The 26,378-nt window shown below is 51.1% G+C and overlaps 1 protein-coding gene across 1 annotated transcript in view; it reads left to right on the top strand.

Annotated features, from left to right (window-relative positions):
• LOC144826284 (proprotein convertase subtilisin/kexin type 5-like) overlaps nucleotides 1–26,378 on the top strand; it is a 567,967-nt gene that overhangs the window by 166,906 nt on the left and 374,683 nt on the right. The window contains exon 9 of the mRNA XM_078684635.1: nucleotides 19,842–20,084. Coding sequence (XP_078540761.1) covers nucleotides 19,842–20,084 — 243 coding nt within the window. The remainder of the gene's footprint in view (nucleotides 1–19,841; nucleotides 20,085–26,378) is intronic.

The raw sequence follows: 26,378 nt of genomic DNA, 5'->3' as shown, positions 1-26,378 counted from the left end.
ATGGGTCAGTGAGTGGTCATGCGAATGGCCATATAGATCTATGAGTGGATGTGTGAGTGGTTATGTGCGTGTGTGAGTGACTGTAAATGTGTGAGTGTGTGAGTGGCTGTGAGTGGATGTGTGAGTGGTTATGGGGGTGTGCGAATGGGTATGTGAGTGACTTGGTCAGAATGGAACATTAATTGCCCTTTTATCCAATAAGGGTCCACAGTTTTACACAAAATGTCTATCCAACTGGAGTACTTCATATTGGATAATTAGTAAGTGTTACCTCGTTGGGTAAATGTCTAGTGCATAATCTACACTACAGCTGTGAAATCGACCATGAGGAAATGTTTCCAGTGTCCTTCTGTGCACGTAACTTTGGAAATGTTCCTTGAGGTCTTGATCCACAAATCTGTGATAACACGAATCCTTACTAGAGAAGACAACGAGAAGTTGAGCCAAGGCAGTGCATGCGCTGTCTCTTCAATACATGCTGTATGCACTCCGTGCGCTAACAGCCCACCCATTGCCTTTTTATTCGTCCCTTCGATCGTTGTTCAAAAATGGTTGCTTGCTAGTGGTTAATCCTTCCTCTTTGTCCTTCCTTTTCGTGGTTGGGTTCCTCCCACAGAGCACCGCCCAATTACTACCAACATTATGTTAGTGTTTGTGTTCATTTGGGTGACAATTTTTTTCTTTGATTCCTGCTTGTGTCACTGTTTGCCCATCTATGGTAATTCAGCTTTGGCGCCCGTCACTCAATCTCCCTGTCCCGCTCAAATGCCAAGATGAAATGTCAGACGCCTCTGGTGCTGTTTTTGAGAACGTCTGTTTAATTTAATCTGACTTTAAAGTGCAAGGATTTCCCCTAAACCCCTTCCACTTTGCTGCTTGTCGCTTTAGCAAACCTCAGTCACCTGACCTTCAGCAGCCCAACCTTGCAGCACAGTTAAGGGCAAAGCTTGGGCAACTCCTGTTTCATTTTCTCTGATGCTTGTTTATATAATGTGTACTTGAGCAACCCAAAGGTGTTGGAGTGCATTACATGAGCGCTAGTTACAATACACAATATCAAATTAATTTATGGGGGCATTTTTATTGAGCCCAAACTTAAGTGCCCCAAAGGTTTTGAAGCACTTTACAAAAGCGCCAGTGACATTACACAATGTCAGGATAATATTATTTTTTTAGGTGTGCTGATATTAAGTGATGCTGATGCTGCCCCTGTTTATTAATTAATTTCCCTCTACCTGACAAATGGGAGCAGCATTCATCCTTCCCAACTCCACCCATGTCGCTGCATGCCTCCCCCTCTGCCTCTTCCTGTCATCCTCCTCCTCTGAGCTCTAATTTTAAAGCACATTCACGGCATCTCCCCAGGAACTGTGAAGCATTTTTTAATTATATGTTGTGAACTCAAGCAACCGGAAGGTGTTGGAGCACTTTACATGAGCGCTAGTTACAATACATATCCCAAGCACCTACTGAAATGCAGAGTTTGGTGAATTTATATCAAATCACAAAATGCAAACATTCTGAATAAGGTTCCAACTTTCAGCCAAATATGGTGCAATACAGTTTATCCATTTTTTACCAATCACTTGCCAAAATTTCCCATGAGAATTCAAATTGGAAAATTATGCCCCACCCTTCTTTTTTAGCCCCGAGTTAACCGATCACCCTGAAACTTTCCAGAAAGGAAGTCTTTTTTTTTTTAAAGATTTTGTGAGGATTCATCAAACAGTGCCAAATATATTAGTGACTAAAACACTCTATTATTCAGTGAATTTCTTTTTATTTTTTAAAAAATCATATTTACCCCGCTGAACCCAGGTGGCCTGAAGAAAAGCCATATGCCTAACTCTGTGGATACCCAACTTCCACCACACATAGCCTTTGCTCGTATACCATGTGGGATTGGACATATGGTCTGACCTCAGGCCAGGAGTAAGAGTAGGAGCACGCTTAGTGTCTGCTCCTGTTTGTGGAAAGATTCATAAATCCTCCCACCAGACTTGAGCAAACACATAGGGGCCGATTAGGATGGCGGACGGAAATGGGTACTGTCCGCCATGGTGGGGGAAATTTTACTCCCGGCAGCGCCGCGGAGAAACCGCGGTTGGGATTAGGATATTCATGTCACGAAACTCCGACCGCGGCGGACGGAACACAACCAACACCGTCCGCGGTGGACGGAACACAACCAAGTCCGTCCGCGGCGGACGGAGTCCAATGAACAACCACTGCCGCGGACGGAAATGACCGCGGAAAATAAAACATGTACCGCCATCCCTGAGAATACTCCGTGGCCGCAATTAGGATAAATCCGCCCGTACAACGGAACTCACAGCCATCCACGTCCGCGGCGGAAACAATGCAACGAGAACCACAGCATCAGGGCGGAAGGCCAACACGCACAACATCCCTAGCGCCTAACAAATGTATGAAAGTGCACCGCAAGTCCTAAGCAAACATACGAACATTGACAAGGCCCCCCCCCCCAGCACAAGCCACCATGACACGTCCCAATTATCCAATAATGCACACAAGTCAACACGCCCACCTACCACCTGACTGCCAACAACCATCGAGACACGACTATAAAAAGACACCCCCACACAACCACAATCCCTTGCACCACAGCATTGCTGCCAGCAAGAGGGCCATTCGAGACACTGCTAACTCACATAAAATCACATAGAAGACACCCACCCACCACCCTACCACACAAACACCCACCACACAAATCCTACACATCACACACCACACACCTGCACCTCCCAACTCACTCAACTCACACACTGAGCACCACACACCATGGCACCCAAAAAAAACCCCAAATTCACGGAGACAGAGTTGCGGGTAATGGTAGATGAAATTATCCGTGTGGAGCCCAACATCTTCGGGGCCCAAGTCCAGCAGACGACCGTGGCGCAAAAGAACCACATGTGGGACAGGATCGTCACTCGTGTGAATGCGTCGGGGACTGTGCCGAGGACCAAGCACGACATTCAGAGGCGGTGGCATGACCTTAAGACCAGGGTCAAGGGCATCCGAGCGAAAAACCACGCCAGAGCCAATCTTACTGGCGGTGGCACACCCCCGGAGCCCATACCCTACACCGATTGGGAGGAGAAGGTGCTGGTGATACTACACCCAGAGAGCCTAGACGGCCTTGACGAAGGAGAAGAGACTGGTGAGTACAAACCAAGCACCACGATCAGCACGACATGGTCAGGCTCACACAACTGAGAAGAAACATCCCCCACGCCCCAACCCATGCACGTCGGACACCAACACACTAACATGTCCATGGCTCCCAACAGGCCCCCATGTTCACGGGGAGGGTGGCGGTGGTGGTGGAGGGTGGGGTGTGTGAGAGGCCCAAACTACAACTCCCAACAGGCCCCCATGTGCACGGGGAGGGTGGCGGTGGTGGTGGAGGGTGGGGTGTGTGAGAGGCCCAAACTACAACTCCCAACAGGCCCCCATGTGCACGGGGAGGGTGGCGGTGGTGGTGGAGGGTGGGGTGTGTGAGAGGCCCAAACTACAACTCCCAACAGGCCCCCATGTGCACGGGGAGGGTGGCGGTGGTGGAGGGTGGGGTGTGTGAGAGGCCCAAACTACAACTCCCAACAGGCCCCCATGTGCACGGGGAGGGTGGCGGTGGTGGTGGAGGGTGGGGTGTGTGAGAGGCCCAAACTACAACTCCCAACAGGCCCCCATGTGCACGGGGAGGGTGGCGGTGGTGGAGGGTGGGGTGTGTGAGAGGCCCAAACTACAACTCCCAACAGGCCCCCATGTGCACGGGGAGGGTGGCGGTGGTGGTGGAGGGTGGGGTGTGTGCGACAGGAAACAGAAATGTCTACAAATCAATGTAACCATGTACTGTCCACATTACTGACCTGCTCGATCTTGTCCCTCAGGTGATCGTCAACTGACTGGGGAAAGCAGTACCCGGCCGCCAGCCTCGCCTCCCACACCTACAGGACTCTCTGCCGACGACGACACAGGCAGCTCCGGGGCGGAGGATGGAGCGGGACCAAGCACGCAGCCAGGGCCATCTGGCTCACAGGGACTCCCGGGACCGACCAACGTCGCATGTGTGACTCCCGCGGCACCCGTCTCTGTGATCTGCACAGTCCCCACCACCACCAGTACCACCAGTACCACCAGTACCACCACTACCACCACTACCACGAGCACCACGACTCCTGCCGGTGCCACCCAGCATGACCCAGCGCGCAACGCTGGTCCAACGGCCCCACACACAAGCAGGGTGAGTGGGCCACAAACACAGGCAACGGGACAACTGCCAATCAGGCGACCCACACACCGCCGGTCAGAGGAGGGACAGCTACCCGAGCCAGTGGCACAGTCCCTACAAGCTCTTGCCAGGTGCCAGGCCTCATACGACCGGTCCCAGGCAAACGCTGATCGTGTTCACGAGGACTCAGTGGACAACACCAACAGCCTGCGCGAGATCTCTGGCATCCTTGGCCAGATGTTGGTGATCATGGGCCAGCAGGCAACGATGTGGAGGGAATGGGTTGCCCGGAACAACCCCCCCCCTCCTCCACCATGTGTGTCAGCGCCACCGCCACCGTCACCTCCGCCTCCCCCGTCGCCTCCGCCTCCGCCTCCACCGCCGCCACCACCACCTGAGCCCCTGGCGACGGATGTGGCCCATCACCAACCTGCCCTCCCAGCTGCCTCTGTACCACCTCCGAGACGGAGGGGGCGTCCGAGGCAGGAAGTTGCTGAGAGCAGTGTTGGAGCGCCAGGCACACGCTCCAAGAGGGGACGACCTTGACAATGCCACTGCCTGTGCCAGACATTCACCCTGCAAACCATCCTGTCCCACATAGACAATCATTGCCACTGGTCTGCTGGACTAGCCTGACACCCCCCAATGTGGTGTCAGCACGGACATTTCATCTGCCATTACCTACAACTCCAACTCCCTCCCTCCCACTTACTTGTATATATTCACCAGCACAAAAGCACAACCTGTCAATAAATTGCATTTACTCACACAATGATGTTTTGCCTCCATGTTTATTCACATGATTGCCATCAGATACAGACGTAAACAGGTACAGGGATCATAGTCGCACATGATCATGGCGCTGCGGGAGTGACCTAGAGAAAACCAGAGACAGCAAACACACGTCAGTAAAGAGATTCACACACATCACAACACAATGCACAGCAACATTACACAAACGACAACCATCACACAAGCATGGGATGGGAGCACACACATCATGGACACTCCTATGTCCAAAGACATGAAGACACACATGTGCAACCATCACAAACCACACCCAGCTGAATAACCCCATATCCACACAACACCAGATAACATACATGAGGCATTGTCAACCGCCACTAGAGGTAGATACTCACATTCAAGGGAAGTAGCGATCAATGAGCTGGCGCCTCTGGTCCACACCTTCCTCCTCACCACTATCCTCATCAGTCGACATGGGTGGGATGGGAGGCCGAGGAACTCCTTCGTCTTCAGGGTCCAACAGCAGTTCAATGTCATTGCGTACTGCCAGGTTGTGGAGCATGCAGCAGGCAATCACGATCTTGCATACTTTTCCTGGTGAGTAAGGCAGTGCCCCTCCGGTCTTATCGAGGCACCGAAACCTAGACTTCAGCAGTCCAAAGGTACGTTCGATGACTCTCCGTGTCCTTCCATGTGCCTCATTGTACCGCATTTCACCCGCCGTCCTCGGATTACGTAGGGGACTGAGGAGCCAGGGCCGGTTTGGGTAAGCCGAGTCGCCTATGTAGGGGGATGACAGAGACAAACATCAGAACAAGATATGGTGGGTACCCCATGCAACACAGAGATCACAAGAGTCCCCACTGCACACTCACCAACAAGCCACGCTTGACCGGGTGGCAGATTTGCCATGAGTCGTGGGACATTGCTGGTTCGCATGATGTGGGCGTCATGTGCGGATCCAGGAAATCTTGCACACACATGGGAGATGATGTTGCTCGCCAGGCACACCACCTGCACGTTCAGCGAATGAAAGTGTTTCCGATTCCTGAACACTTGTTCGCGTGCCCGTGGTGGAATGAGCGCGATGTGCGTGCCATCAATTGAGCCCACAACGTGAGGTATGTGGCCCAGTGCATAGAAACCAGCTTTGACAGCTGGCAACTCTTCCGGACGTGGGAAATGTATGTACTCATCCTTGTACAGCATCATAGCTGTTAACACATCCCGAAGAACCGTGCTGAACATTGCCTGTGACATACCCCCGGCACCTCCAACTGTATACTGAAATGTGCCAGTAGCGAAGAAATGTAGTACCGCCATGACCTTTGCAGTGGGTGTAAACGAGCCAGGATACGTTCTACGTGGCTGCAGATGAGGAGCCAATTGAGCCACAAGCTCCAGCAACCGACGTCGATCCAGCCTGAATTTCCGAATCACCTCCTCGTCTACCATATCCTCCAGCTGAGTGTATGGGCGATGCACATTTGGAGCCCTCCTGTGTGGGAGAGAGATGTAACTTAGGTCAACGTACAAACGACGCATACGTGTACAACTCCATCACATGTGTACCTTACTGACATAACTCCAGTCGTCACCCTAATGTATCGTAGACACATCACAGACACTCATGCAACTGCATGCACACAAACGATAAGTTTACACACGCCATGTCATCAAGCACAAATGCCACCACCAATGATGATGTGCATACGGTAATGACATGCATGGTGACAGAACGTATAAATCACATACACGGAATGCATGTGTACCACCACCACTGTAGTCACCTCGACACAACAATAAACCGACAACAGATGCATGAATTGGCCACACAGCCGTGATGTACTGTGTAGTTGTGAAGATGTAACAACGTCTGTAGGGTCAAACCCGACGTCAACACGTACGAATGCACATCTGTTGGCCATTGTGTGCCGACCGATGTCCATTGTATGGACACACATGCTATATTGTATGACATATGACCTTTCACAATCACGCTCACATCCCTCATGACGCAACTGCACACAACACATCACGGTGCAGCGTCTGACAAGATCACATATTTGGCGCCGCCATGGCGGTGCTCAACTTCCGCTACTTCCCAAAGGCAGAATGCGGCCTGCGTCCCTCTTCCCATTGGCTGCATGTGCAGGGACCGTGACGGGCACACATCGGCAACCGCACGTGCAAGCTTCAGGCACGGATGCTTCAGTTGCAACAATGTACTATCACTGGCGCCTCCATGGCGGGGCACGTACACAGCGGGGGAGGTGCAGGCCTATACACCCTGCAGATGTACTCAATGGACATGCCAGTTCATGACCCCCCTTACAGTCACCTTGCATCATCCACCGTACACCGGCCGGAGCGGCCGGCCCATGAACAACCGCCGTGCCCGGCCATGAACACAACCGCCATGGCCGTGCCCGGCCATGAACAACCGCCGTGCCCGGCCATGAACACAACCGCCATGGCCGTGCCCGGCCATGAACAACCGCCGTGCCCGGCCATGAACACAACCGCCATGGCCGTGCCCGGCCATGAACAACCGCCGTGCCCGGCCATGAACACAACCGCCATGGCCGTGCCCGGCCATGAACAACCGCCGGTCCCGGCCATGGCGGTTGTGTTCATGGCCGGGCACGGCGGATGTTCATGGGCCGGCCGCTCCGGCCGGTGTACGGTGGATGATGCAAGGTGACTGTAAGGGGGGTCATGAACTGGCATGTCCATTGAGTACATCTGCAGGGTGTATAGGCCTGCACCTCCCCCGCTGTGTACGTGCCCCGCCATGGAGGCGCCAGTGATAGTACATTGTTGCAACTGAAGCATCCGTGCCTGAAGCTTGCACGTGCGGTTGCCGATGTGTGCCCGTCACGGTCCCTGCACATGCAGCCAATGGGAAGAGGGACGCTGGCCGCATACGGCCAATCGCAAGTAGCGGAAGCTGTGCACCGCAACAACAGGGCCAGTCATTGGCCCATTTCACGATCACGCTCCCAGGGCTGACCAATTGCTGGCGACGTATGCCACTGACACGTGCTGAGGGCCCTATATATGTGTCTTGGCCAACATGAAACTTCCTACCCTGGGGACCAGTGCTGCCTGTGACCATCACCTCGACCTGCTGCTGCTGCTGAGCTGACCACCGACTGCTGCCTGTGACCATCACCTCGACCTGCTGCTGCTGCTGAGCTGACCACCGACTGCTGCTCTAGTGCCATACTCCGTGATCTTGCCATGTCGAGAGGCAAAGAGATCCGGTCTCGACCCTTCACCGCCGCGGAGCTTGATGTCCTCGTGGACGGTGTACTCCGCAACTATGGACGCCTCTACGGCGCACCGGGACGGGTGGTAAGTGCAGTGTGGGACATGTTGGTGTGCATGAGGGGGCCAAATGATCAGGCCTATTTATATCTTAGCTGTGTAGTGTGGGCTAGACATATGTTCCTGATTGTGCATGGCTGCTGACAGTAACGTCTTGCCCCTATGTGTGTGACAGGCCACCTGTCCACTGACTTAAACCCTTTTGTCTCCCATCATGGTAGGTCAAGCTGCACCTTCGCAAGGACCTGTGGAGGACCATAGCACGGGAAGTACGGGCATTGGGGGTGTGCAACAGACGACATACACACTGCCACAAACGCTGGGACGACATTTCCAGGCTGAGCAAGAATGTAGCGGAAGTAACACTGGGCCTGATTCCAAGGACGCCCCGTCTGGCCCGACGCTCCATGACCCCTCTCATGCACCGTATCATTGCAGTGACGCATCCTGAACTGGCCGAACGTCTGAGTGCCGATCAACAGCAAACTAGCGGTGAGCATACTGTCTGTGTAGGAAACTTGTGAGTGCTATGCATGTATTGGTGCACAGACACACCATTGAGTTCCGTGTTGCGTATGTATGCCTGTGATGGCATTTTGGTCCCATTGGGTGGTACTCATTTGACATCCAGGTCCGCCATGTTGACACGCCACTTGCTTAGTAGTTGAGTGTTAAAGCACATCCCCTAGTGGTCCATGTCCCCATGGCAGAAAATGTGAGGATGACTGGTAGGGGTGGGCCATGTGCAGGCTGAGGGCTCATGAACCTTTGTCTGCTATGTGATTTGGCTATCCTGTTCCTTCTGTACGTGAGTGTGCCCATGACTCACACATCTTTTCTGTGCATTTCAGCTTTGACAGAGGACACTCAGCCACAGACGGTGGAGAGTAGCCGAGGAAATGAGTCCGGCTCAGACTTCGCACACACGCAGACTGACACGGAGGAGGCCAGCGCCGGAGAGGGGGACAGGACCGTCCCTGAGGACTCGCATGTGGAGACACCATCGTCCTCCTCGTCGGACACTCTTGGTGAGCCTGCACTGTTGTCACAGACTGGGAGTGGGCACTCATCACCTTCTGTCGGAAGACAGCACACAGGGCCCACACTTCCGCCAACTGCACCATGTATTGTTCGTGGCCGAAGGAGTAGGGGGAGCAGAGTGGCGTTCGGTGCAGGCACCGCTGCCCCTGCCACGGTGAGCCAAAATGCACTGTGTGCTGAGGCCGTTGATCTGCTGCGACAGCTGTGTGTGGGTCAGACCAATATGACAAATGCTTTCCAGGATCATGATAGGAAGTTGGGGCAGGTGGTGGCATTCATGGAAGGGATGCATGGCGATCTTGCAGGTCTACACAGGACAGTGCAGTCATTGGCAAGCAGTGTGTCGTCTGCAATAGTACAGTCGAATGAACAGGGTGCTACTTCTGTTTCCCCATCTACACCGCTGGATGTCTCAGGGGGTAGTGATTATTCAGAGCAGGACTCAAATACAGGTTATTGCACTAGAAGCAGCGTCAGACAGCACGTCAGGGCACGCAGGGCACAGACCCCATCCCCTAGATCAGCTAAATCTGTTCACGTAGACGACGTCAGATGCACTGGAGTACACACACAGGATCCACAAGTGTTGTTGGGGGACATGCCTTCCGGAGCTACACAGGCATTCAACACGAAAGGTACTCCGAAGGCAAGGGATACTCACATGTCCATGGACTGTTCCTTGGACAAGGCCAGTCAGAAGACAAAGGCACCTACTGAGAGCAGGGAGACTCCCAAGAGCAGGCCCACAGCAGTGGATAGGAACACTCCCAAGGACAGTGAGAAGACTAAGGCACCTACTGAGAGCAGGGAGACCCCCAAGAGCAGGCCCACAGCAGTGGATAGGAACACTCCCAAGGACAGTGAGAAGACTAAGGCACCTACTGAGAGCAGGGAGACCCCCAAGAGCAGGCCCACAGCAGTGGATAGGAACACTCCCAAGGACAGTGAGAAGACTAAGGCACCTACTAAGAGCAGGGAGACTCCCAAGAGCAGGCCCACATCAGTGGATAGGAACACTCCCAAGGACAGTGAGAAGACTAAGGCACCTACTGAGAGCAGGGAGACCCCCAAGAGCAGGCCCACAGCAGTGGATAGGAACACTCCCAAGGACAGTGAGAAGACTAAGGCACCTACTGAGAGCAGGGAGACCCCCAAGAGCAGGCCCACAGCAGTGGATAGGAACACTCCCAAGGACAGTGAGAAGACTAAGGCACCTACTAAGAGCAGGGAGACTCCCAAGAGCAGGCCCACATCAGTGGATAGGAACACTCCCAAGGACAGTGAGAAGACTAAGGCACCTACTGAGAGCAGGGAGACCCCCAAGAGCAGGCCCACAGCAGTGGATAGGAACACTCCCAAGGACAGTGAGAAGACTAAGGCACCTACTGAGAGCAGGGAGACCCCCAAGAGCAGGCCCACAGCAGTGGATAGGAACACTCCCAAGGACAGTGAGAAGACTAAGGCACCTACTAAGAGCAGGGAGACTCCCAAGAGCAGGCCCACAGCAGTGGATAGGAACACTCCCAAGGGCAGCGACACACACAGGGAGCAGGTGTCTGCTGGAGGCAGGTGCACCACAGACGACAAGTCTGCTGGCAGGAACAGGGCGGCGAGCAGGGCACAGGCTACATCCAGAGACAACACTCCACCTAAGGATAAGGCACATCCTACGGACAAGGCATCTAGCATGGACAATGGCGCAATCAAGGACAGGCATACTTCACCCCTGGCTGCACTGAGGCTGATGTTTTCTACTAAACGCCAAACTGATGTCTCCGCGGCGGAGTCCCCCCATACCTCCACTCCCATCCAGGCCAGTCAGAAGCAGAGGAGGGTGTCCCCTGTTGTTGCATCCCCCATTACACATCATTCCGAGTCCAGGCGGCAGGCACAGAGCAAACGACAAGCAGGCTCCAGCACGTCCCCCGAAACCAGATCCCCGGCAGCAGTTGCTCCACCTATACTGGGTGGTGATTCTTTGGAGTCCCCACCACTTGGCAGTCCTGTCCTGTCCAGGGTGCACTCACACCTCCCTAAGAAACGCAGACACACACCATTGACACCTGCAAACCCCGATTTGGCTCTAGGTGAGCTATCCCCAGCTCCCAGGCCCACCCTGCCTCCTGGCCCATACAGCCCTGTGGCTCATCATTTCAGTTGTCCCAGTGGCGCCGGTGCAGTTGACTCTCATGTATCAGATGGTGGCACAGTGTCAGTTGTGCCCTCTCCTGTTGCAGGTCCTGGCAGTGTATCTGGGTCTATGGCTCACGTGTCAGTTAGAAGATCTGTGGCTGTGTTGCACACTCCTGTTTCTGGTGCTGGCAGTCTGTCTGGGTCAGTGGCTCACGTGTCAGTGACTACATCTGTGGCTGTGTCTCACACTCCTGTTGCTGGTGCTGCCAGTGTGTCTGGGTCCGTGGCCCATGTGTGTGTCACTCGGGCTGTGGCTGTGTCTCACACTCCTGTTGCTGGTGCTGCCAGTGTGTCTGGGTCCGTGGCCCATGTGTGTGTCACTCGGGCTGTGGCTGTGTCTCACACTCCTGTTGCTGGTGCTGCCAGTGTGTCTGGGTCCGTGGCCCATGTGTGTGTCACTCGGGCTGTGGCTGTGTCTCACACTCCTGTTGCTGGTGCTGCCAGTGTGTCTGGGTCCGTGGCCCATGTGTGTGTCACTCGGGCTGTGGCTGTGTCTCACACTCCTGTTGCTGGTGCTGCCAGTGTGTCCGAGGCAGGTAGTTCACGCAGTCCCCCCTGATTCTGTGATGTGACGTGCTGTACACTTCACTCAAATGTTAATTCACATGGTGTGTCCATTGAGAACTGCGTGGCACTCTTGTGGTCCCTGTGACGGGTTGGTAGGGACACGTAGTTGTGCTGCCTCTGATGTACCTGCTCTGTAATGCACAATGCCCTGTTGATGCTCTGATACTGCATACTGGCCTCTCGTTACCTGCCTCTGATGTACCTGCTCTGTAATGCACAATGCCCTGTTGATGCTCTGATACTGCATTCTGCCCTCTCATGTGCTGCCAGTGATGTGACTGTTCTGTGCAATGGACTGTTGATGCACTTGGCCCCTCTCACGTGCTGCCTCTGATGGAGCTGTTCTGTGCAATGGACTGTTGATGCACTTGGCCCCTCTCACGTGCTGCCTCTGATGGAGCTGTTCTGTGCAATGGACTGTTGATGCACTTGGCCCCTCTCACGTGCTGCCTCTGATGGAGCTGTTCTGTGCAATGGACTGTTGATGCACTTAGCCCCTCTCACGTGCTGCCTCTGATGTACCTGCTCTGTTGGCCACACTGCCCTGTTGCTGTTCTGATACTGCATTCTGCCCTCTCATGTGCTGCCAGTGATGTGACTGTTCTGTGCAATGGACTGTTGATGCACTTGGCCCCTCTCACGTGCTGCCTCTGATGGAGCTGTTCTGTGCAATGGACTGTTGATGCACTTGGCCCCTCTCACGTGCTGCCTCTGATGTACCTGCTCTGTACTCTACAATGCCCTGTTGATGCTCTGATACTGCATACTGCCCTCTCGTTACCTGCCTATGATGTACCTGCTCTGTACTCTACAATGCCCTGTTGATGCTCTGATACTGCATACTGGCCTCTCGTTACCTGCCTATGATGTACCTGCTCTGTAATGCACAATGCCCTGTTGATGCTCTGATACTGCATACTGCCCTCTCGTTACCTGCCTCTGATGTACCTGCTCTGTAATGCACAATGCCCTGTTGATGCTCTGATACTGCATACTGCCCTCTCGTTACCTGCCTATGATGTACCTGCTCTGTACTCTACAATGCCCTGTTGATGCTCTGATACTGCATACTGGCCTCTCGTTACCTGCCTATGATGTACCTGCTCTGTAATGCACAATGCCCTGTTGATGCTCTGATACTGCATACTGCCCTCTCGTTACCTGCCTCTGATGTACCTGCTCTGTAATGCACAATGCCCTGTTGATGCTCTGATACTGCTTTCTGCCCTCTCGTTACCTGCCTATGATGTACCTGCTCTGTACTCTACAATGCCCTGTTGATGCTCTGATACTGCATACTGGCCTCTCGTTACCTGCCTATGATGTACCTGCTCTGTAATGCACAATGCCCTGTTGATGCTCTGATACTGCATACTGCCCTCTCGTTACCTGCCTCTGATGTACCTGCTCTGTAATGCACAATGCCCTGTTGATGCTCTGATACTGCATACTGCCCTCTCGTTACCTGCCTATGATGTACCTGCTCTGTACTCTACAATGCCCTGTTGATGCTCTGATACTGCATGCTGCCCTCTCGTTACCTGCTATGTTGTACCTGCTCTGGTGCCCACTTTGCCCATGTTCACGCATACACTGTGATTTGACCCCTATTATTTGACAATAAAGGTAGTCTATCAAGTCTCGTGGTCTGTCGTTGTCATTCCTGCTTGCGTCCTGCTAATGTGTATTCGTATATGCTTCTCATCAGTGGTTTCGGTAACATGACACTCCCCCTCCCTACGTCACGTCCCTTGCTGGTATTCCCCTCCAGACAGCCAATGGTTTGTACCTTACCTGCGTCGTCGTCCATAGTAGGCCATGACTAGGACGTGGTGGATCGCGAAGAGCATCGGGAAAGCGTGTAGCGCCGGGTCCATGGTGGTGGTCAGCTTGCGGTGGGTATCTCGGCTGTGTCACCTATGTTCGCTGTGGGGATTCCGCCGTGTTAAGACAGGTTGTTTTTCCGCAGCGGTTTTATGTGTGTTTTCCGCCATCTTGATTTGGGGGACGGTCTTCGACGTCAGTGCGTACGGCGGAGCGTTTGGATGTGTTCCGTCCGCCGCGTGGTCGTGTGTAGTTGGCCGGCGGAGCGTGTTTTTCCGTCGCGGACGGAAATTTGACACGTTTTCCTATCCTGATATGGCGGACGGAGTATCCGCGGCAGGCGGACACGGAAAAGGCTTTTTCCGCCTACTCCAGGGCCGCGGTGGCTCTTCCGTCCGCCATCCTGATCGACCCCATAGTGTGGGCAAGGAAACTGCTGTGTCCTAGGAGTAGGCTTCCCAGAACACATTAAGTGAGCTGGCAACAGAGGATGGGGTCCCTAGGCAATTACAGGCTCAGGGAGGTGGGGCCCCATGGTCCCCCTCCCTTTTAATGTAACTTACAGTTAAGGGGAATTGGGTTCCCTGAGCTATTTTAAGGCACTCCTCTTTTTTTACATTTTGGCCCAGAGGGATACTACACGGAATTTGCAGTATCCCTGCCAAAAGAAGTCTATGGAAAATGCATGAAGAAATTGACTTTTTTCACCCCTCCCTCCCCCCCCCACACTATTTTCTCAGCCCCCCACCTGACAGATCTCCCTGGCACTTTCCGGGGAAGAAGTTTGGTGAATTTGCCTTTTTTTGGAACTTTTTGTGAAGATTTGATAAACGGCACCAAAGTTATTAGCAAACTAAAAAAACAACATGTCTGTAGAAAAGCAATCCTTACTATAAGTACCCAGTGACGACGGCCACGGAGTAATACATTTATGTATTTAGATGCATATTGAGACATATACCTACTTAGTCAGGTTTAAACATTTTAAGCAAACATCATTGCTCTCCAATGAAAGGTGTTCAACAAATTAATGTGTGTGGCAAGGTGCAGTCTGTTTGTTCTGTAACCTCCTGGTACATTCAGTAGCTCTGGTGCTGGGGCAAAAGGGGATTGGGCAGGCTATCTGCCCTACTTCCCCCGAGATGCCAGTGTGTGGCGCCCCAGCCTCCAGAGGCTGATCCTGCACACCTTCCACATCGACCTGTCTCTGTCTGGAAATAAGTTATTGTTCCCCATTGTTCGCTACAGCTGCCTGATAGGCTACCGCTATATTATAGAAATCTCTCCCTTAGAATCTTTGCAGCCACAATTCATTGATTCAATTCAGGAAAGTTCACAAAACATATTGGTTCAAACAATAACTGCTCAAATTATTCTGCCTGGACCATCACACAAGCAGTCATATGGCAGCCAAAAAAATAATTTTACACTCTAGACTACAGCAATCCATAACATAGTATATGGCGCGATAGTCCCTTTCTATTTTGACATTTAAAGATCTGAAATGTATAACTGCTGAATGTGTAACTTTACTAGAGATAAAAGGGAGTGAGAAGACGAAATCCGTGTACATTCCAATATAAAATTGATCAGTATACGTGATTGGTTTTGATCGGATTCAGTGTTCCTTTGTCATTTGCTCCAGGTTGCCCCATGTGATTTCGTAGTGAGGCTAATACAAATTTTATCTTGTAAATTCTATCTTTCGCTAGAAGGAATTATTAAAGCTGAGAAATCTAGGGCTAGTGAATTCCCCATTGTAATGTTCTGTAACTTCAAATTTTCTTTCGGCGACCATGACTTTTAGGCAATGTTTGTAATTAGTTAAGTTGAAATATGAATGTATACAACTTATTGCTTTTATGCAATGATTTTTAATTAAATTGATTGTTGTTGTTTTTATGATCGTACATAATCCAAATAAACTATTTAGTGATTAAATACTATATGACGTTCCCGTTCTGCGGGCAAAATAATTCAATGTGATTACCACATTTTGTTCAACCAAGATGATAAGGTACATTCCAATAGCACAAAATACATGGTCCCTAATACCTTTGTGCACACATTGTTGATACTTATCTTGTAATGTGCCTTTCTGCCTGACTTACTCAAAAATACATTGTAAATTAAATGTATTTTTAGCTTTATACCTTAAATGCACAAGGTGATTACTGCCAGCAAACACAATGAGGACTATTGAAAGCAAATTGTTCTGTGTGCTCATTTGCATTTCCATCCCAACATGCAAGTTGCCAATTATGTGTCGTTGTTGGTGTGAGACTGAGATTTAGAAACAGAGGACACACAGTTTGTCCATTGTATGCATAGATGGGGGTAGCCGCAGGGGTTGGCCAATCTGCATAAACAAGACAAGTGGCTTTGTGTGCTTCCCATTTAATTAAACCTTGTCCACAACTGTTCAGCATTTTGCTAAATAAAACCTGTAATAAAGCCGAATGAGTTAGAAATGTCACGGTGCTGACATTTCATTGGCTACAAATATATCAGTTGGACAATGGTAGTGCGTCAAACTGACAGGATCAACAATACCCAAAACAACATGTTTACACTGCAGGGCGTCAGTGGCTAATCCTTAAGAATAATCATGGCAACTTCTATTTCATGTCCACAGTTTAGAAATTAAGCCTCACATTAAAATGATAGACATTTAATCTAATAACACAGATGGCCTGAAATGCACTTCTTATTCCTCAGAGAGACCTTTTCCAGGGAATGCGTTCTTGGTTAGTGAAGTGAGGTTCTTGGTGCTCGGAGCTGCTGCATGGGTGCCTTAAATATAAGAGGTTTCACACAGAGAAGGATTAGTACTATGTACAGAGATCCTAATTCAGCAGACATGGCCTGCTAAAGAAAATGTGTCACTCTTGTGCAGTGGCGGGTTCCACAATGGAAGTATCATACACTTGTTTTTTTAACCCAACAAATAGCAGAGTTAGGAAAATTTGAGCTGTGGTTAGTTCATTACTCCTACATTTCTGCGATTTTAGTGATGTCAACTCCGCTGCCTGCCTGCTCCCTAATCGCGCAGCAGCCAGTGTGACCTGTGTCCGTTTAAGACCCGGACGCCCCATGACAGTCCATGGCCCCTTCCTTCACAGCCCAGTGGTAGTTCATGTGCCACTCTCGTATTGCCCTGCATCAGTCCTCTGCCCACCAAGAATTGTGCCCAACACCAGCTGCCAACCAACTAGGCTCCGGGCCCCATCCCGCTTGTGTCACGGCGAGCCCAAAACCTTTATAGCCCCAAGCCTTAGCCTCACCATGTTGTCCAAGGATCACTCAAGTACCCATGAAACTAGTGGGGAGGGCATGAGAATCTCTCCGGTAAACAGGAATCTGTGACAGACGAGAAACTGTTGGGTTTCTCATAGGTCCTTCTGACTTGCAAAATAAACCACAAAGGACCACGGTACACAGAGGAAAAAGGAAAGACACAGCTGTGCCAAGCCAATGAGAGTATTTGAAAACAATGGTAAATGTGGAAAAAGGGGATAGTTGCGCTCTCTTAAAATAAGGAGAAAGCTGATTTACCTCTCCAGGTGGGAGGTTGGAATGGGACAATACCCATGGTGCTGTGGAGCCCACCAACAATGGCACATAAAAGAGGACCTATGGCTAAACTCAGGGCCTCTGCTGGTCCACACTTTCTCTGGACAGCCAGGTAGGTGGATCATAGGACAAGCCAGAGAAAATAAGAATACATATCTGCACCTTTAAGGACTCACCTAGCTGGAATAAAAGCCTTTTGAACCTTATTTGGTGGGCTCTCCCTCTGTCCTAAACCACCGGTTTTCTACATGTGGGGTCAAAGGTGAAGTCTGGAGGACAGTAGTACCTTTACCTCAATAACCACCATGAAACTGTTGTTCATAGTCTTATACAAGACAACACTATGTATAGTATGCCCATCAGTCAGAGCTCCCCACTCCCCCTAGGATATCGCGGAATAATTTACCTAATTTGGAAGGCGGAAAACTATAAAATTGCAGCCAAAAACAGCAAACTTTTCTATATTTTTGTGACACACAATGTGCCTATCACACAATTTCTGTGAGCAAAGCAGCTCCACGCGAGCTGAAAAGGGGGATGTGTGATGCCACAGAGAGTACAGATTACAATTTAAAATGTGCGCTCTCTTTGGCACCATCCTGATATCATCTCCAAGCGTAAAATACATTCTGCTGGAGGGAGCTCTTAATGTAGCTTCTTTTCCCTTCTCCCATTTTAATGTAAGGTGGGAGGAGGGTAGAGGGGCTACTTAACACCTCTCTGCAACTGCATTTATTTCACCCTACTCTGTCCATTGGGGGGGGGGGGAGTAGGAAAAGGTGACAAGCAATGGCAAGAAGAATAAAACTGGAAGGAGGCGGTTTGGGCTTTGGGGCTGGAAAAAAAATGACAGGGGAAGGGTAAGTACAGATTTTTTTTCTTTTCAGCTTCTTGGAGGCCGGCGATGCCTCCAGGAAACTTGTAGTGCTGTAGCCACACACAGCAGGAGAGAGAATGCAAACACCTCTCTCCAGCCCACCCGCCCTTTACTGACACAGCATGGCAATGCAGGGTCAATAAAAGGAGAGTTCAACACTTTAAAAAAAAAAAAAAATTTTCAGGTACTTTTGTAGTAATAAGTTGCTTTTTACAAAAGTTCAAATTTTGCGGATTTGTTTGCAAATCTCAAAATCCCGGAGGGTCTGATCAGTTGGGGTATTTGGGTAGTTGTTTTGTGATTTCCAGAAAATATTAACCTAATAATTACTTCCTTCTGTGGACTCTTTGTGCGACATAGACCCCTAGTTTGAATGAGACCTACATTGTGTATAGTACCTGATATAAAGTATTTTGCCACACACCACCAAGGAGATCATGGCCGTATGAAAAGCAGAAAGCGGGTAAAGGCTACGCTGTATTAAAAGTCGCAGACTACGGAGGTAGTTTGCAACATCATCATCGCGGTCAGGAGGTATACTTTGGTCACACCTCCACCCCACTCCTGTTTTAAATCCTAGGTGTTTGCTTCTTTTTAAGAAACAGATAGTGCGGTTGAATATATGTTCTGTACTGTTAACCGGAGCACCTCTATATGTACCTTGTAACTGGTTGTAAAATGCATGTTAAGCAGTGTAATATGTCTCTTAAAAAGAAGCAGTATTAACGCTATCCTTTCCCGTAACGAACTCTAGAGTTGCAATAAACAAACACTCAACTGTGAATGCGTCATTGCCAACTGATGATTGTCCATTTTCAGAGAGCCCTGTTCAGAAAAAAGTGAGCTTAAAACATAATTGTCCTTCCCATTGGTTAAGCAGTGATGGTAATTCTGCATTGTGCTCTTACCCTGCCCCTTTCACACTATTTGCTGGTTCTTGCACAAGGCATTTGATTCATCAGTCAACAACAGAAAGTTGTCAATGTAGACATTTTTATTACTACAATTGAGTATGGATGTGAGAAAACATGATTTCTAAAGTGTACTTTGCAATTATAAAGGTGCTTGTTTTGATCTATGATGCTCTTGAAGTCTTGGCTTGGATGTACTGCAAATTTACTTTAAGACAATTTTTCTTGAGGTCATTCATTTCAGACAAGTGAGTTTATACAATCTAGTATTGTGAATTTGGTGTATTGAAATCAAATATACTCATTAGGGTAGGCCATCACGAAGATACAAAGGACAGAGTCTACATTCTACAGCATATACAAATATTGTTCCGCCAACTTAAGTCCGTAATCCATGTCAAGTTAAGATTCACATTTTGTGATGTATTTTAAGGTGGAATTTTCCATTTCTGATTCTATTCTTTCCAAGATTAGACCTGATACTTTTCTTACATGTAACCATTAACTTAGATTTTTTTTATACTAGAATGCAGTTACCTCTACCTTCTCCTCAATGGCACCTGCAAAGCTACATGTCCTGATGGTTATTATGAAGATCTCGACCAAGGAAAATGCATCCCCTGCTATTTTAACTGTGCAACCTGTTCTGGGATCTCCTACGACGACTGTGAATCATGCTCTGCCGCGTACCCCAAGCTGTACCAAGGGGAGTGCTTGGAACAGTGCCCACTGGGCACCTTCTACAACCGCTTGGTAATGGAATGTCAAGGTGAGCCAGCTCATTTTTGCAAGCATTTATTTTGTGTGCATGTCCTGTGTCCATTTGTGTAGCTTATGCCTTGCTTTTGAATGTTTATTCAGCGTCAGGAGTAGCGAATAAACAATTCCTTAATGTTCATAGAGACAAGGAAAATCACAAGCGTTTCCATCTCAGAAATTGGCCCAATATCTTAAGTATTCTGAAAATTATATTTTAAAATCAGGATTTCGAATTCAGTTTCAGAATGGAACAGCTGCATTTCCTGCGTGTATGGCTTCGACGCTTTAAAAATAAACCACGCGGATCAAATAGAACGTTGAATGGATTTGTTTTTGCTCAAGGCCACGCTTCCTGTCTCCTGCTGGGTTACCATGAGCAGCTATTTGTGTGCGATGGGATGAGGGGCCTAATATTTCTTGGGTGAAAGAGTCCACTATATAAATATTATAACCTCTACAAAATTAATGCAGTGTATTTATTTGAAATGTGAAATTAAATTAGATCATTGCATTGAGCGGCAGTTGTTAGAACATGAACATAGAAGCAGCCCTGCCCTGACGACCATACTATTTGTGATCCGAGAGAAAGTCAGTGGTCTTTTACCTCCTTATTCATTGCCATAGCAAGGTAATGGTGCACATCAGGTAGCAAGAAACGGCTTCCATTTCCTATCCCTAAGTCATCAGTCCTCCTTCACGGTCTCTGTTTATGGTTCCTGCTCATGTTGGGTATATATTTGGTACACTGACAAAGGAGAAGGAAATGCCTTAGCAAGGCTGCCTTACCAGGGATTCCAGTGTTCGCAGCACACTGGTGGCACTGCAGAGCATCATTCCTGACCTTATTTGAAGTTCTTACTGCAGCTCTAAAATATGACCTGCTTTTTTAGGTCTCGCCTATGCAGCGCGCATGCGCTGCGTAGCAGAGAGACCTAATGCCGTCGGCACAGCTTTGGGGCCAAAAATGTGCACACGTTGCATTGTTTGCAATGACAACTCACGCACGTTTGGCGATAGCCTTGCGGGAGTGCGCGGCGCCATATGGTCGCACGCTCCTGCAATGGAATCTCGCAGGTCCCCTCCCCCTGCTGCCGTGCGAGGGTCCTTGAAGCTCTGAGAGTACCGCGTGTGTTCTATCTAGGTACTCGCCGGATATGACGTACTTTGTCATGCCGAGCTTTAGTAAAAGTAGTAGAATTCCGACCTCCTTTAACTCTTCCCTATTATCCTCGAAGGCGCCTTTCAGTTTTTATCGTTTAAAAGTGCACTTTCAGCTTTGCCTTGGGCAAGGAATTCTACATCGGGGAAATTTGATGCAGAATTTATTTAACCCATTTAACCTTTAAGTGCTCCGAGGATCACCCGTTTAAAAGTGCTCAAAGTCAGGTTCAGCCGAGGTCACTAATCTTGGCTTGTGCTATGACGATGACATCAGAGGGGCTCTTCTACATCCGGGGGGCTTGGGTCGAGAACTGCGTAGATTTTACAATGCATATGTACTATCCGTGAATTCCAGTGCAATGGAGACGGTACTGTACTAGTTCTTTCGTCCATGTATATGTTAGCAGGTGTCGGTGCTGTGGTGCTATGCGTGTGTTTAGATTGTGTGAGCGCGCCTGCCTGTTTGAACGTGTGCTGTACCGTAGGCATACCTTTCCTGTATGATGACCTATTCCTTGTGTAGTGCTTACCCTTACATAGCAAGCCCTTCCTAATAAGACTATTAAATTTAAGCCACCTAGAAAAAACATAGCCCAGTCCTCTCGAAGTGAACTAGCCATGCAGCCGCGGACAGCACCTGTCCCAACCTATGCCATGGGATACCAGCAGAATTATTAAAAAGCAACAAGACCACGAAGGCTGTAGTGCAACCCAAAAATCTATTAGCCCGGCTAACACCCTGCAAAATGTAGAAGGGTTCAACATCCCCTCCAAATATACCAAAAGTTTGAGAGTATATCAGTGTTTTTAAAAAAAAAAAAACCTTATAAAACACGCTAGGCGCATTACAAACCAGAACACACGAACGCATGCATTCATATATTATGTAAACATGCTACACATATAATAAATCGTTTTTTATTAAACACAAAACATATAATAAAAGGCGTGGATTTTCAAAGCATACACGCACACTGATTTATGCAGAACAAAACAACACGGAAGCAACTATAAAATCCCCACACATGGATCACCTTGTTTTAAATGTCTGATGAACATGTTGAGCAACTTTCAAACCACATAAGAGACCGAGAATTCAAGTGTGTACCGTCAAAGGGACGTTACTGGCATGGCGAGTTATTCCGGCGTTGCCGAATGTATTTATGACCTGGCCTATAAAATTCATAGGGCATCACATAAATGTATACCATATACACAGGGGCAACCCACAGCCTCAAGCGCCTCGAGGCGGGGGGCGAGTCAGCCCTAGGCCAATGAATATTTCTGAGGTATGTGGGACTGGGGGCTCTCACCGCATTTGACTGGGGTCCCCCCTCACAGACGAGCACATGGCACCCACCCACAGGTGGAGTGTGCGCCTTGCCCCGACCCACAGTCTCTAGGAGCTGTTTCTGACGCCTCTGGTTTTCCTCCCAGCACTGTTTATCTTGAATGAAAGGGCTCCACGTTGTAACAGCTTGGGCAGCCCCGAGGCAGCTGAACAACTCGCCTGGCTTCCTCTGAAAGGCACCGTGCTACTGGAGGTCAGACCGCTTAGAGCCAGGCCACACGCTAACCTGCTGAAAGGAGCCCTCTGTGGCTCCCTTAACAAGCATTGGCATAGCCAATAGGTCTCGCTTTTTGGACCCTGTAAGTATTTAGTCATGCAGCAGAATATCCTTGGTGCAACAACACCAACTGTTGCATGGCTAAACACTTATAAGGTCCCAAATGCGAGACCTATTGGCTGTGCCAATGCTTGTTTCCCATTGACACTGTACCGTGGAATTATTCCAGGCCATGTCCTCCTCCTGACCTCTGTTTTCTAATTCTAATTCTCTTTTAAATCATTATATAACAAGTTGGTTGTTGTTTCCCAATTCAAAAGATTATTTATGACCAATCAATCAATCAATCATACCATTTGTCTAGCGCACTACTCACCCGGGAGGGTCTCAAGGCGCTTAGGGGAAGGGGTATGCTACTGCTCGAACAGCCAGGTCTTGAGTTGTCTCCTGAAGGCGAGATGGTCCTGGGTCAGCCGAAGGTGGATGGGGAGGGAGTTCCATGCCTTGGCAGCCAGGTAAGAGAAGGATCTTCCTCCGGCGGTGGCTCTTTGGATGCGTGGTACGGCGGCGAGGGCGAGGCTGGTGGACCGTAGCTGGCGGGTGGGCGTGTAGAAGGTCATGCGGTCGTTGAGGTACTTGGGGCCCAGGTCGTGGAGAGACTTGTGTGCGTGGGTGAGGAGCCGGAACGTGATCCTCTCGTTGACGGGGAGCCAGTGCAGGTTCCTCAGGTGGCTGGAGATGTGGCTGCGTCGGGGGACATCCAGGATGAGTCACGCGGAGGCGTTCTGGATGCGCTGGAGTCTTTTCTGTAGCTTGGCTGTGGTTCCGGCGTAGAGGGCGTTTCCGTAGTCCAGTCGGCTGGTGACGAGTGCCTGGGTGACTGTCTTCCTGGTCTCGGTCGGGATCCAGCGGAAGATCTTGCGAAGCATACGCAGGGTGTTGAAGCACGATGAGGAGACGGCGTTGACTTGTCTGGTCATCGAGAGGGAGGAGTCCAGGATGAAGCCCAGGTTGCGTGCGTGGTCGGTTGGCTTGGGTGCGGTGCCCAGGGCTGGGGGCCACCAGGAGTCGTCCCAGGCGGAGGGCGAAGATCCCAGGATGAGGACTTCCGTCTTGTCCGAGTTCAGTTTCAGGCGGCTGTCCTTCATCCACTCGGCGACGTCTTTCATCCCTTCGTGTAGGCAGGTTCTGGCTGTGTCGGAGTCTCTGGTGAGGGAGAGGATCAGCTGGGTGTCGTCGGCGTAAGAGATGATGTTAAGGTTGTGCTGGCGTGCGATGGCTGCAAGAGGTCTCATGTAGATGTTGAAGAGGGTGGAGCTGAGTGAAGATCCTTGCGGAACGCCGCAGATGACTTCGGTGGCCTCGGAGCGAAACGGGGGGAGGTGGACTCTTTGTGTTCTTCCGGCGAGGAACGAGATGATCCACTCCAGTGCCTTCTCTTGGATACCGATGTTGCTGAGGCGCTGGACTAGGGTGCGGTGGCAGACAGTGTCGAACGCAGCGGAGAGGGCCAGGAGGATGAGGGCCACTGTTTCCCCCTTGTCGAGCAGGGTCCGGATGTCGTCGGTGGCTGCGATGAGAGCGGTCTCGGTGCTGTGGTTGGCTCTGAAGCCGGACTGCGAGGGGTCGAGGGATTGGTTTGTCTCGAGGAAGGCGGCCAGCTGTCTGTTGACAATCTTCTCAATGACTTTAGCAGGAAAAGGGAGGAGCGAGATGGGGCGGACGTTTTTGAGGTCGGTGGGGTCCGCTGTTGGTTTCTTCAGGAGGGCGCTGAGCTCGGCGTGCTTCCAGCTCTCCGGGAAGGTGGCGGTGTTGAAGGAGGTGTTGATGATGTGCCGGAGTTGGGGTGCGATGGTAGAGTCGGCCTTGTTGAAGACGTGGTGTGGGCAGGGGTCGGTCGGTGGTCCGGAGTGGATGGTGTTCATCGTGCGGGCTGTGTCCTCGGTGGTCACCGTGGTCCAGGTGCGGAGGGTGGTGGTGGTAGTGGGGGGCGTTGGTTCGGCGGTGGGGTGCATGGATGGTGCGCTGAAGCTGTTGTGGATGTCGGCGATCTTGCGGTGGAAGAACGAGGCGAGGGAGTCGCAGAGGTCTTGTGACAGAGTGATGTCGTTGGTGCCGGTGCTGGGGTTGGAGAACTCCTTGACGATGCTGAAGAGTTTCTTGCTGTCGTGGGTGTTGTTGTCCAGTCGTTCCTTTAGGGATTTCTTCTTGGTGGTGCGGATAAGCTGGTGGTGCTTGCGGGTGGCGTGTTTGAGGGCGGTCATGTTGTCGGTGGTCCGGTCGTGGAGCCAGGCTTTCTCGAGGGTGCGGCAGGTCTTCTTGGAGTCCTTGAGTTCGTCGGTGAACCAGGATGCCTTCTTGCTTCTGGGTTTGCTGGGAGGGTTCTTCAGTAGTGCGAGGTCGTCAGAGCAGGCGGTCAGCCACTGTGTGAAGTTCCGGGCTGCTTCGTTGGGGTCCGTTGCGCTGGCGGGTGGGTTCTGGCTGAGAGAGGTGGTGAGCTGCTTGGTGGTGATCTTACTCCAGCTTCTGCGGGGGATCTGAAGCGGGTGGTGGTGGGTCGTGGTTCTTCTGAAGCTGAAGTGGACGCAGCTGTGGTCGGTCCAGTGGAGTCCGATGGAGTGGCTGAAGGTGATGTGCTTGCTGGATGAGAAGACGGGATCAAGCGTGTGGCCGGCGTAGTGGGTGGGGGTGTTGACCAGTTGCTTGAGTCCGAGGTTGGCGAGGTTGTCCAGCAGGGCGGCGGTGTTGTGGTCCTTGTTGTTCTCCAGGTGAAAGTTGAGGTCTCCAAGGAGGATGTAGTCAGCAGAAGGGAGGGCGCGGGCTGATGAAGTCTGTGATGTCTTTGCTGAATTGTGTGCGTGGTCCCGGGGGTCTGTAGATGAGGGTGCCTCTGAGGGTGGTCTTTGGGTCGGTGTGAATCTGGAAGTGGAGATATTCGGCTGCGGCGAAGGTGTCGTTGGAGTCGGTCGTGATGCGGATGGTGTTTCTGTGGACGATGGCGATGCCTCCTCCGGTCTGGTTGACGCGGTCCCTCCTGATGATCTTGTACCCGTCCGGGATGGCGATGGTGATGTCGGGTGCAGAGGAGGCGTTCATCCAGGTTTCCGTGAGGAAGGCGACGTCCGGTGATGTTGCGCCGAGGAGGTTCCAGAGTTCCACGGCATGTCTGTGGATGGAGCGGGTGTTGATCAGGATGCACTTGAGGTGCTTGCTGCTGGTGCTTGGCTTGGCGGGTGCGGTGCAGGTTCGGAGGCAGGTGAACTTGCAGGTACAGCAGGTGAAGGGTCCGTGGGTGCGTCTCGGGGTGGCTCGGCAGCAGGCGGGGTTCCGGCCGGCATTGAGTGCGTTGAGAGTGGCGGCGTCGTAGGTCAGTCGGGTAGTCTTGCATCGGCGGTGGGAGCCAGGGGTCCTGGCGCTGGGCGCAGGCCAGGCGCGGACGGGCGCAGACGGGCTTGCCTTTGGCGCGTCTTCGGCACACAATCGGCGCGCCCGCTGCGCGTGTGCATGGGCGGCATAAGAAGGAGCCGGAAGGGAGGGGCAGCTGGGTGGCGGGAGCGGGGCAGCGAATGGGCAGG

The sequence above is a fragment of the Lissotriton helveticus genome, chromosome 3_2 (genome assembly GCF_964261635.1).
Source record: "Lissotriton helveticus chromosome 3_2, aLisHel1.1, whole genome shotgun sequence".
In the NCBI taxonomy this organism is placed as follows: Eukaryota; Metazoa; Chordata; class Amphibia; order Caudata; family Salamandridae; genus Lissotriton; species Lissotriton helveticus.
This window is presented reverse-complemented; position numbering and strand designations above follow the sequence as displayed.